General features: G+C 42.7%; 1 protein-coding gene across 1 annotated transcript; it reads right to left on the bottom strand.

Moving 5' to 3' along the window:
• Positions 1 to 459: 459 nt before the first annotated feature.
• Positions 460 to 12,078, bottom strand: relb (v-rel avian reticuloendotheliosis viral oncogene homolog B). The gene is made up of 11 exons (XM_084558386.1): positions 11,807 to 12,078; positions 11,646 to 11,726; positions 9,763 to 9,947; positions 6,674 to 6,922; positions 5,609 to 5,775; positions 5,400 to 5,491; positions 5,182 to 5,313; positions 4,973 to 5,077; positions 3,624 to 3,839; positions 3,473 to 3,544; positions 460 to 1,680 (listed from the first exon to the last, which is right to left on the bottom strand). The coding sequence occupies exons 1-11, from the start codon at positions 11,841 to 11,843 to the stop codon at positions 1,274 to 1,276; spliced, it is 1,743 nt and encodes a 580-aa protein (XP_084414512.1). The 5' UTR covers positions 11,844 to 12,078; the 3' UTR covers positions 460 to 1,273.
• Positions 12,079 to 13,298: the final 1,220 nt, after the last annotated feature.

Here is a 13,298-nt window from a genome sequence, read left to right on the forward strand (position 1 = left end):
TAAGTTTCCGCAAAACTGGACAGCCTTACAAAACACTGGTTGACTCAGCAGAGACCGCACAAACTGAAGAGCAATGCAAAAGCACAGGCTGAGTTTCTGTAAAACGTGGCGGCCATGTTTTGTACAATAAAAAGGGCTTTGTTTAAGGTTAAGACGCAGTGACTAAACTCACCTCGAGGTGTGTAATAACCCACAAGGGGTTTGTGTAATTTCCTAGGCAAACTGAGAGCTTCTTGTGACACAAACCACAGAGAAAAAAAAATCTTTTGGAGATAGATGCTGCCAAGATATGTTTTTTTTTCAAGTGAGAAGCAGGTTAGGAATGTGTGTAGGCAGCAGCTTTATACAGACCACAATCTCAGTCCCTACATGCCTTATGTCACTCTCTATTTTTTTTTTTCTTTTCTTTTTTTAAATCTTTCACAGGATGTAATGACACAACAAAGATAACACATGTTGACATTTTATTTTTTTTTTACTTCAGCATATTTACACTAGCGACGTGGGCAGAGCTGGACATGTGACAGGGAGTGAGTGGAAATTCAAACGCTTAGAGCAGGAGTGAAACTGTCGAACAAAGGGAAATGACACACAACAACACAGCTATGAATAGGAGGAGGAGCAGTTTCTATTGTAGTCGCGCAGATTAAATATTAAACATGCCGGTGTGAGCGGAGAGCAATAACAGACGAGTACAACGAGAAGAACTGATCTGAAACTACAACACTGGAGACTCTGATAAAAAAGTCCTTTCATGCTGCGGACAGCTTGTAGAGGGAAGTTGTTTCATGTTGAAACAAATAAGAACCACACATACACTTTTTAAGCTCCATGCTGTGAGAATCATCTACTGACCTATAAGCCTTAAGAAGCATTGTTGGGAAATATTTAGGAATGCTAGCTGCTAACGCCTTGACCAGCAAGGCTTGTGGGAACAGGTAAACACGTCGGGTTAATTAGAGCAGAAACTAAACAAGTCTAAGTGCATTACAGAGTGCAAGCAGCTGGAGCTTGGTTTCGGGACAACATAATCTGCACTTGTTCTTGTATGAGACGAGCGACACCAATCTCATGTCTGTGTGCTAACCACAAAGCCAACTGGTTAACACTAGAAATAGGGTAAATCTTAAGCCAGCCCCTATATTCAGTCTTCATGCTAACGATTACAGACACGACAGTGATATCAAACAGTCGCCAAGAAAGTGACGTTCCCCAAAATGTCCACAGACAACGAAGAGAATGTGTTAACTACATGATCCCGGCTCTCCTGTCCTCATAGCTCCTCTTCTGTTTTCACTGGAACCATGGCGTCCTGAGGCTCAGACTGTGGGATCTGGCTCTCACTGACGAGCATGTTGAACTCCATGTCGCTGTATTGGGAGAAGTTCTGCTGGTAAGAGTTCGAGTACAGATCTGCGTTGAAGTTCATGTCCGTGCCGATTGTGGAGTAGGAGTCGGGCGACGGCTCAAAGCTCTCGGGCAGATTTGTAGATAACAAATTCCAAATTTCAGGTATTTCTAGGATCTGACTCAAGAGGGCATCGCTGGTGTCATTGTTTGAGTTCTGCAGGTCCGGCAAGGTGGGGACGGCAGGCTGGGCAGCGTGGGACCTCTCTTCTGGAGACATCATGTTCTGGCCAAAGAAGTGGATGGGTTGATCTGAGGCAGGTGCACTCTCGGCTGCGGGAGAAGAAACGGATTATGTTACAGAGAATATTCGCCTGTTAGAGATGTGATAAATGGTGATTTATTAGGTAGAGAACTCAATACTTCTTCTGTCGTGACATACGATTCAGAAGCCAGTTCATATAGTTCACCTGCTAAAATCTATCATTTAGTAGTGTAGTGTTGAATCGTATTGCCTTCTACTGATAAGAATATTTTGTCTGCCCACGGAAAATAAATAACAGAAATGACCAAATGGTTTAAGTGACAACTCAGAAACATTAAAGCCTTTGAGCATCAAGGATTTATTGTAGGGCTCATTAGACTCATTAATTTTAACTTCCTCTACCTCTTTACAGTTCAATTTGTGGTTTGTAACCATTATTCCACATTATTTTAGTGTGTACGTATATGTATATAGTATATGAAAGTATATCCTTGTAATGACCACACATACACAACAAGTGTAACAAAAACCGCATGTGTAGCAGTTTACTTCTTCATTCACCTTTCTGTATATTCCACTAGACTATTTGGTCAAATGTCACGTTACCATGTGATCTACTCATCATCATGTGACGTGCTATCATACGACGAGAAGCAGAGACAGTGGTAACTCTCATATTTGTTTTGCAAGATGTTACGGATTTTTTTTGTGGTTCGAAAAGCAATTTCTTCTTCCTTTATTTAACCGAGACAAAAACATTGTCGTCAGTTCAATTATTTATCTGACACGGTGATGACATTTGCCTCTAACAGGCCTTTTTCCAAAGCGCTGATTTGTTTTATTTCAGAATCGAACTGAAGTTCTACAAGACCGTCTATCATTTGACGAGAAATTTAAACATGGATAGTCATAATTAATTGCCTGAATGATCAATGATCTGAATCTCTCCGATGACTGGATCTCAAATCTTTGGTCTGCCGTTCCGTAGTTTGAGCAGCTCTATAGTCCAATAGTCCCCATGGCTGCTGTCCAAAAGATGGGTTTTTAACCGAAGTAGGCTTGTTTTAGCATTAAGGCTCTTATAGACTACTGCGGGGCATAGACGCCGTGACTTAGCCACGTAGCCTGCACAGTTGCGAGTGATTTATACTTATTCGCTGGTCAGTCTGGCTCACTCTGTAAAAACGCCACCCAAACGCTAGTCGGGGCTGTGTCTTTTTTGTGCCAGTCAGGTTCATTTTTGTTTCTACTTCCTGCTTCCTGCTTTCATCAGTGGCGACTGACTGGGACTTTAGCCGAAATTTACAGATGTCGAGTCATACAAATGTCTGTATCTCTGATCCTCCTCAATTAACCTTTCCTCAATGTGTTCCATCTTTATTGATGCAAAACAATCATTCGGAAATTACAGAGATTGAGAAGCAGCCGGAAATCACAGCTCTTGCGGTCTGCATTGCCGTGGAGCGTAGGTACATTTCTGGGGAGGTGCACGTCAGCTATGGTGTTGGGGTCTGCGTAGGGTCTGTGCTGTCGCCGTAGCATCTGCAGCAATTTGATGGAGAAGTCTAAACCGCCTATTACAGACGTAGCGTTCTTGAATGAAGACAGTGCGCCTCTCCACATTTCTCCTTTTTCTATATCAAATTATACTTGCTACGCTGACCTTTCTCCCTCGTGTCAATATAGTTTTCAATGCGGTTGTCTGAACGTTATTATAATACTGACAAAACTGATTTCATGTCACGGTCGATGGCGTGATATTTGCAGGGACAAACGTCTTCACACATACTTCACTGAAACAGTTTGCTTTCTAAGTACCAGAAAAAGTAAAGAAAGAAAACCTTCAACAGAAAGCCTCACCTGTCACGCAGGCTTTGTCTGTGAAACTTCTGTCTGATTTTATCTTTCTCTTCCGGTTCACTTCATACGGATCTGAAACGGAGACACACTTAAATTAACCTCCTGTTACTGCGTTTTATAACAGTGCTGAAATGATCTCGTTCACACTGACCCGGGTTGGGCGGCAGGTATGTGAAGGTGACCGGCTCGCTCTCCATCTGGTCCGAGATGCGACGCAGGGAGACGCTGACTTCCACCTCCCCTGTGAGGTCCTGGTCCTGGTAGGGCGGAGTCTTGAACACGATGGCGATCTGTCGGTGCACGTCCGTCTGGGCAAATTCCCCGTTCGCCTTCCAGGAGCCATGTCTGAAGATGATCTCTATGTCGTCTGAAGATCAGCGACAAACGACAGAGAGACGTCACTCAAGACAAATAAGAAAACGACCTGAGAGGTTTTGCCAGAAGAGATCATCATTATCCAAATTTCACTATTTAAATGACACATGGCGCATGAACTGATTGAGACTTTAATTTTGTGTCCTCTTAAGATTGAAGTTTAGTTCATAATACTTCAGCAGCTACAGATGAAGTGGAAAATGAAAAAAGTACAGGGAAGACTTACACTGATCAGCCATAACATTAAACTACAAGAACTAGTCAAGTGAATAACACAGATTATCTGGATATCACGGCCCTGTTGGTGGGATTTATTAAGCAAAGTTTTAAAGTCAATGGTGATGTGCTAGAAGCAGGAAAAATGGCTAGATAACTAAGTCAGAGCATCTCCAAAACTGCAGCTCCTGTGGGGTGTTCTGCAGTGGTCAGTACCTATCAGTACCTGGTCATCCAAAATAGGAAAAGCAGCAAACCAACGACAGGGTCATTATCGGCCAAGGCTCTTTGAGGGTTCCCATGCTGAGCCCTGTTCACTGATGAAACACCTACAATGAGCATGTGAGCATCAGAACTGGACCACGGAGCAATGGAAAAAGGTGGCCTGGTCTGATTAAATCACTTTTTCCTTTTACATCACGTGGCTGGCCAGGTGTGTGGGTTGCTCACGTGGGGAACATATGGCACCAGGACACGAGGGACAACCCCGTGCCGTTGCCATAGGTCCGTGCTTAGTCTGCAACAACGTTCAGGTGGTGGCACGTATCAAAGTAACATCCGTATAAATACCTGGATCGAGGTTTCCCACAAGAATTGTCATTGTCATTGTCATTGACTTCACTGGTTTGTGGTTTCAATGTTGTGGCTGATCGGCGTAGTCACGAGAAGACATGGGATACGTGCCATGGCAGTAAAAAGGAACACAAACATGTGTTTTATGCCTCCACGTTTAATAGTTAACTAAAGTTTTGGAACTTTGAGAGAGAACAACGTCCTAATCAAACACTCTTCCATATTGATTCTGAAGTTTTATAAATATAAATCCTTGTTTGATGTAGTTTCCCGTCTGAACCTGATATTATTCCATCTGTGTATATTTTGACCTCGCACTCAAGTATAACTTCTTACCTTTCTGCACTTTGTCGCACAACATGTAGACCTCTGTCTTTCCAGTGCAGGGACCTCTGCTCTGGTTCAAAAGGCAGATCTTCAGCTGAGATGTAGTTGTGGCCTCTGTGTGGAAAGACAGCGCATGAGAATCAGGAAGTGTGATTACTAATTTCTGATGCAGGTGGTTCATGCTGTGGTCAAGACCTGCGTGTGTGGCAAAGCCTTACTCTTGTCATAAATAGGCGAGGAGACGACTGGGCTGAGAGTGTCCTTCCTGCCGTCCTCCCACTCGAGCTCACACTGAAAGCACAGACGCACCGCATTCATGTCCATGTCCTCGATGCCCTTCGAGTGACCAGCTGGGGGACGGGAAGACATAAAGTAGGTCATGATGTCGACTTTGAGAAACGGTTTCTGTGTTTCATTGTGTGTGTGTCCAGCTCACTTTGAAAGGGGTCAATATTTTGGCTTCTCCTCTTCTGAAGCGACATGTCCAACTCTTTCCTCCTCACACACTGAATGCCGAGGTTAGCAAAGCTGTGAGTCGTTATAAAATGAAAATGTCAGGACATGCAGGCAGAAGAAACCAAGAAACATTTTATCTATTTGTTTGTTTATTAAACGTCAGGACATGAAGGAAAGAGGGATGGTCACCTGTGGCGTCGGTTGCTGCGAGGACTGAACGAGACCACGCAGATGCCCGAACCGTTCGGACAGTCTTTACCCACGAGGCAGTGGGGGTGAGGCCGGTGCGGGGGATCTTTGGTCACCAGTGAAACAGTGACTGTGACGCTCTTTAAGCGGTCAATGTGACCCTGAATCTGAAACGGAGAACAAAACAGGAAGATGAATGACGAGGAATCGGGAAGAAGACAGGAAATACTGAGAAAGATGTTTCAATTTGTAAACCTACAGCGTCCATCCCACCTTCACACACACACTCGATAAAAATAATGGTTTATAATATACGGGAAAACAGGAGGAGAACTGTTAAATTAGGAAAATTAGGCAACTGAAGCTTAAAAGGTGTTGTCATTCTGAGAAGTTCTTCAAATAACGGTGAATAAGCAAATAATTTCTTGCTATAAAATGTCAAAACGTTTCCTAAAGGTGGCCCGAAGTGAGTTTGTCAAATTAATTTACCATCATGTTATTTTGAGAAGCAGAAAACTGATCTTTACTTTGTGCTTCATAACACTGACTTCATATTTTTATCTGCTCATAAAACCCTCTCACTTTTTCCACGTTTAACTAATGTGAGTCAGACATTTTCCACTGCTTCCTGACGATAATATTAGAATTTAACAAGAATGAATTTGGGTTTTAAAACTCTAACCCCATTGATATATTGACATAACTGCTGAGCATTATTAACTCATATGTTGAGCAACGTCCTAAGTTGGATAACTAAACCTCAAGTACACAAACGGTAAAAACAGTTTCTCGATGGTGTGAAGAGAGAAGACGTGCGTGGGCGTGTTTGTTAGTAAGCATGCAGGGGGATATACCTCCAGAGTTTGACCACACTTGAGATCGGATTTGTGGGGACTTTCTTATTGATTCTAACAACCCACATCCTTCCATCTCCACCCTTTCACGCCCGTCTATATGGGGGGTTTAAGTGTATACACACCAAACAGCCAAACAGCTGTGGTTATAACCTCCCTAACCGTCTCAGTAAACCCCCTTCAAAGTCCGAAACCAAAACCTCATTTGCACCTCTATCGCAGGCTGAGTCTTGTTGGTGTCGGTGCTTGATGCCCCCAGGATGCTGCCGGCCGAGCGGCCTTCACACTCATAGCGAAATCTCATGCCTCGGTCCTTGGGCTCCTCCACCACCACCAGTTTGGGCTTCTCCATAAGCCGATGCAGGGGATCGTCTTCGGCTGTGTTCTGAGAGGAACCGGCTACTCGAGAATGATGAGTCGACGACATCTCCCTGGGTGGGCACACCCGCACCGGATTTGGCTACGGAAGAAAACAACAACAACAACAACGTTGATTTGTGTTTTATCATATGAGGTTATTAGCTATAAGATTTGCAGCATCACGATGCTAAACTGCTCAAAATGTCAAGTCTACAAAACATTTAAGAGTTTCACACAGTGGTTTAGTTGCCATGTGGTCTGGTGCGATCACAAACTCACGGTGGCTAATGTTAGCAAACTTTAGATAGACGTTGCCGTGTTTGGCAAAAGTTACAACACATTGGTTTGAGGCTTGAACGGTCACTGGCCTTTCCCTCACATCAACAGACAAACAGAACAAACATTCACGATGCCAGAAACCTAGATATTAACAAAGTCCTGTGAAGTCAACAATATCCACAATGTCTCAAGGCTTCTTCAGATTTTAACATTTCATTTTAATTTTCATCTACTTCCCTACATTTAGTTTATGGCAAGTCTATCAACTGCATTGCTCAAAACTGAACCCGTGGCTACAAATCTTTTCGGCTTGTTAATCCTTAAAAACCGGATCCGTGTCATATTCCTGGAAGACATTTTCCCCTTTAAAACGCTAAGATGACTTAATCTAAATAATCGCTTGAGGCTTAAAAGAGGTAAACTGGTCCAAAAACACAACACAAACTAAGATACAGAGCTTCTTTCCAAAACCCATGACCCCTCAGATGCATTTTGTGACTCTCTGCAGGGCCTTGACCCCTACTTTGGGAACCACCAGACTAAACAAACTGTAAAACTATTAAAACTAACGAGCACTTTTACACTCTCGTATTGTTTCCTTAAATGAAAATGATTATCTTAAGTACTTAGAAACGACCTAAACATTCAGTTAGAGAAAATAAACCGTCACCAACCAGTTTACAGCAGAGCCAGATGTCCCTCAGGTATTGTAGCAGATGACACTGCTGTGAACTAAGCAGCACAACTGACTCACTGCATGTTTTTTTCCTCATACATGTGCTTTCTATCAGAGCACACAGTCAACCATGTGCTCTTCGACTCCTCCTCTCGCATTTGATGTCTTATATTTTCCGTTACACCACAGACCACCGAGCTTTTCCGCTTACACTCAGACTTAGAGCTTACTATCTCTTTCTCTTTGCCGCTTTTACTTTCTTTGTCTGCAGCTCTCCCCATCTTCGCTCATGTTTCGCTCATCTTCGCTCCCCATGTTTACCCAGTTAGGAGGCCCTGGACTGGCCTCGACGTGATGTAAGAGAGTAAGTTTCACAAAAACACACTTCACTTTTTCCCCTGTATATCTGAAATAACGCTTCGACAACAGATGAATTCTCAAACCTGCAGGGAACCAAGAAGTAAAGCAGCTGACTCCTTTGTCACCCGTGGAGCAGTTAATCAGCTTGAGAGCTCTTAATTAAACCGTTGCTGCAGAGATCTAGGTGATGCATCTGCATGAGATCATGCTTCACAGTAGCCGCAGATGTCTGTTGTCAAGGTGTCGTGTGTGTGCCGGCCTTCGTTTTATCCTGGGACGACCGGTTAGCTTTAAAACACTGAACCTAAACAAAGACGGAGCCAGGGAGCAGGAAACAGGAAGTCAGCTCAGCCTGACGTCGATCGACCAATTGCAGAAGCGGCACGGAGAGAAGAATGCGACCCTTCACCTCCGGTGGGTTTGGCTTGTAAACAGAAAGGACGGCAAACTGAAAGCGGGAATCCTATTTCACTTCTACCGAGACATCCTCCTCCTCTTCCTCCTCCCTTTCTCTCGGCCTCCTCCCTCAGGAAAGCATGCCGGGGAGGTGTGTCAGCTTCAAACAAATACCAAACTCTATTTACACACAAAACACAGCATAAACACCCGTCCAGAGCCTTTGTTGGCAGAGTGTTAAACCAGTTTTCTAGTGGCCTTCATTGTTACCGGTCGGAGCAGCCTTATCAGATTACAACACTTCTGATCTCATCTGCTGCCGGTAAACCACGTGCTTTCTGGTAAGAGCTCAACTGCTGCTCTGTGTAACAACGAACCATCTGCAGGGTGCACATGAACCACGCTTCATGCAGTTTAATCCAGCAGCATTTAATCCTTTAAAAAAAAAAAAAAAAAAGGAAAAAAAAGAAATAACTGCACCTTTCATGAGGATGTTTTTTCAAACAGTGAGAGGAAGTCTAGCAGAAGCTTCCTCTGCTCAGATAATGATTAACAGGTTTGAACATAAAAACCTGGTCACACTGGACTGGATTTGATTGTTACTCAGCGAGTCTCAATAGCATTAGGCCGACTGTTTGTACGGCAAATCCTTTCATTTGAGAAGCTGGAAACCAAATCTATTAGCGATATATTTGTTCTAGTGTTTATGTAACCTACCTTGGATAAAGACAACCAAAATTGTAAAAATGACCTCTGTATTCTGTCATGACATAAAATAAATCATTTATTAACTGGTTTCGGCAGAGCTTCATGCACTTTATAACACCAATAGAATCCAATTTATCTGCTTTGTGGCCACACCGATCAAAGTGTGAAAGATATCCTTGGAGACCAGGAGAGATGTGAACTATTTCTTACTACAAACAATCTTTTACATCGTATTTATTCATGCTTCCCAGCTGTGTATATAGAAATATCTATATACATATTAAGCATGACCTGATAAATGTATTTAAACACAACCTTAAGGAGGGATATCTCAATTGATGAGCTCAATCGACCACTTTCACCTTTTTCCAAACACACATCGTACACCTGAAAACAACGCCTCCTCGTTCACATCATGGGTGTTGACAGCAGTCATTCTGGGTATCGGAGGAAAACCGCTAAATGAGGCATAGACCAAACCAACAACAACACCAGCACCGACCCAAATACAAACTACTCACCTTCCACGCAGACGCAGTGCCTCTCGGCACCAGCTCGGGCTTAGATGACGAGGAGGGGCTCTGCCGGACGGGTCTGCGGTTCTGGATGAAAGCGTTCTCGCGGTGGACGTCAGGAGGAGGAGGAGGTCCAGGGAGGTTGACAGATGAGCGCGCATTGTCCGCTATGATCACCTCTTGAATCAGGTCTACATGTGTGACGAAAACAGATCGTATCTCAGATGGCAAATTCAACCAAAGGTGATCAGCAGTGGTGGCAAATTCACACGCAGCGTCATAAAAAGTTAATAAAGGAATAAAACCCAATGATGGGTTTGGTTAATAGATATAACAGATTGCGAATATATGGCACTTCTACAGATAGAGATCGATGATGTCTCTTAATGTTTATTTCAAGTTTGCATGGATTCGATAGCAGAAAGTCTTCCGATAAAACTTTCTTATCAAATCTAAGAACACACGTGAAAGTCGTATACGTGGCTCGAAGCTGCAACTGATCACGAGACTAGACACCTAAGCGATACCACCTCACATGAACTATTTCCTGTGTTTTCATAAAAAAGAAAAAAAAAAAATGTGTCATAATACAGAGTGTTTCAGAAATAAACGACAATACCCACGCCGGTGAGAGTTAACCAGCACCGTTGCTACAGTTACCAGCGTTACCCTGACTTGGCGGTTGTGGTCTGACATGTCTGGCACTTGTCACAGCTTCCTAGCTTCCTGCATCATACCGAGTACAAAATATAAACAAGGCAGCCGTCAAAATGTGTCGAATGAAAATATTGGAGGCAGTTTTGACGATTGATTGATTATTGATGTAAAACAAAAAAAAAAAAAACACGTGTTCCAGCTACTTTGACCAGTCAGTGCAACAAACTAAGTCAGATAAATGTTTAAACTGTTTGAAGACTGATTTTCTGGCATATTATAAACTTATATTAAGAAAGAAATTATATTAATACAGAAATAAGACATATTGACAGTTATAGGGTAGAGAAATATCAATAAAGAACACAAATAAGTTCAACTGATCATGCAAGTAAGAAAACAAATGTCTGCACTGAATGAGGAAACTTGGATTTTGGGAACATTTTAATCTATTTTCTGACATATATATTGTAGACTTTTATTATTAGCGCTCACGTGAAGACACACATTGACACATAATGGAAACAAGTTCTATTATTGGTCATTTAAGCAAAAAATAAACCAATGTTTTCAAATTTTCCAACACAGCACTAAATGAAGCGATATGAATATGCAAATGTGTGCGCTGGGGAAATTTCTAATCCATGTGTGACATGTCATAGACTTATTTTGACATTTATGCAAATTCCTACACACGTCTCCTCTAGGTTTTGACCTGTTTTTGCAATAAAAGAAGCAATCTGAATATGCAAACTTGAATTTTGTGAAATTGTAAATTTATTGCCATTTCACAGCACGCTGTTGACATTTATGCACAACGCCAAACTTGTTTTGTTTAGGTTTTGACTATCTGCACAAGCAATTTGAATAGGCAAACATGTAATCTATTTTTCTGACATATATGTTTATCACAATCAAATGAAGAAGAAAAAAAAAACGTCGCGGCCTTAAATGTAAACGATGGAAGGGGATTTCAGAAATGTTAATTTTAATCTTGTTTGTTGTGGGATGTTTCACCCCTACCCATGTGTGAAACAACAGTGTGCAAAGATAAGGAAACAGAAACACTAATGATGGGTTACTTCTCCTCCTGAGGTCAGGTCAGGTCACGATGCGCAATAACGCATTACCACAAACACACACACACATACATAAATATATATATGTGTATATGCATGACTCTTTTTTTTTTTAGCGTAACGATAAGAAAGCAAAACAAGAGACTGGAGACTCACCTAAATCTTCCCGAGTAGCAGGAAAGTGAGAGAGGTGGCCGGGTCTATGTGAGCCGATCCCGGAGATGGGTGTTGGCTCCTCTGCCGAGACAAATCACATGAGGATGATGTCAGCTCTCTGCGTCTCTTATTCACACAGACACTCATAAACCGTATCTTACCGGAGCTGCCGCTGAAGACCATGTCCATGTCTTTCATTGCATGTGAGATCTCGAACTTCGCCGTCCTGTCTGCTGAGTTATTTTTCGGATAATTTCCTCGCACAGATCGTCTTCTCTTCGCCCCGGGACTTCACGTATTCACTTTAAACCAGCTCTTGTGAAGACTACACGCAGACCGTGAGTGTTTGTCTCAGCCCGTGAGATGCGTCAGATCGTCTCATAGCCATGTGTTGCCTCAACGTCTGACAAAAACGCAGTTTGGTTCGGTTTTTGTGCTTCCGCAGTGGCCCCGCTCTGATTGGCTGAAGCGCCGCCGGAGCTGCTCTGATTGGCCGAGGCGGAGCGTGGAAATCCCCATCACGTCAAACGGGAACCACCTCCCTCTGATCTGCTGCAATACGAGTTATAGAAGAAGAATGTTTTTACTCATTTGAATTCGACCTGAAACTGGTCCCACGTCCCATATAAGGGCATTTTCTGTTTTTTTTTTTTGTTCCATTATGTAATCTCACCTCACACACATCGGTGCTTTTTTATTCGCCGTTTATGCAAATAACTCCGCCCCGTACACACACACAGAGGCGCATGCACCAGTTTTATTTATTTATATATTTGTAAAACTAAGCAGCTTCACCACACTTCGGCAGTATGATGTATTTCGCACGGTTGCATCATGCGCGTACCCTTCTTATTCCCATGTTTCTTTTAAAACTTAACAAGTAGAGACTTCCCACTTTTCTCTCTCATGAGTATTTATGAATATTTATAGTCGCCGCACGTTTTAGTGTCTCCCCGAAAAATGACGCGCACACGTTTTATTTGCCTCCACCGGAGCTTTGAAGCGCAGCGGCGACACCTGCCGGTCATCACGGAGAACAGACGAGTTAAAGGAACTGGAAAGTGAAACTGGGGCATTTAGAGGAAGAGGTGACTAGTAAAAAAATAGACCAAAAAAACAGCAGCAGAGATAACCCAGCTGCACCGATCATACAGATAAGAAATACAGAGATGTCAGAAAAACATGGTGTTTGTTTTGGATTTGGCGCATTGACATTTTAGGGTGATAAGTCAGATTCAGTGTGTCATTAATCAGAGTGAGTGTTTAGATCTTGGGAGATAATAATGTCAGTTTCTCAGCTGATGAGTCACAGGATAAGAAATGAAAACATTTTCATCTAGATGTTAGTTCAATTTTTCTTTTTCTTGCAACACGGTCACTCATCGCTGCTTTCCTTTTGAATGTCACAAGCAGAAAAAAAATGCTCCAAGAATGAACATTAGATCAGAGTCAAGATTAGACCGTCACAGCATCGCTATGTCTTACACAAACACAGGTCAACCATAACATTGTGACCTTACATTGTGCAGGTTGCCCTTTTGACACCAAAAGGACCCTAACCTGTTGAGGTTTAACTCCTGGCACCAAGACGTTAGCAGCACATCCTTTAAGTTGTTGGGTGCTTGTTGGATATCAATCATATCAGGAACTCGC

This window comes from Chelon labrosus, assembly GCF_963514085.1.
Source record: "Chelon labrosus genome assembly, chromosome: 13".
NCBI classification, from domain to species: domain Eukaryota; kingdom Metazoa; phylum Chordata; class Actinopteri; order Mugiliformes; family Mugilidae; genus Chelon; species Chelon labrosus.

What these genes read in the sequence shown, in the direction of transcription:
- relb (XM_084558386.1), bottom strand. Translation starts at nt 11,843, where the DNA reads ATGAAAGACATGGACATGGTCTTCAGCGGCAGCTCCG. An exon ending in CGCAGCAACCGACGCCACAG is followed by an intron (nt 5,492 to 5,608) that starts GTGACCATCCCT and finishes AACGACTCACAG; the next exon opens with CTTTGCTAACCTCGGCATTC. An exon ending in AAATATTGACCCCTTTCAAA is followed by an intron (nt 5,314 to 5,399) that starts GTGAGCTGGACA and finishes CCCGTCCCCCAG; the next exon opens with CTGGTCACTCGAAGGGCATC.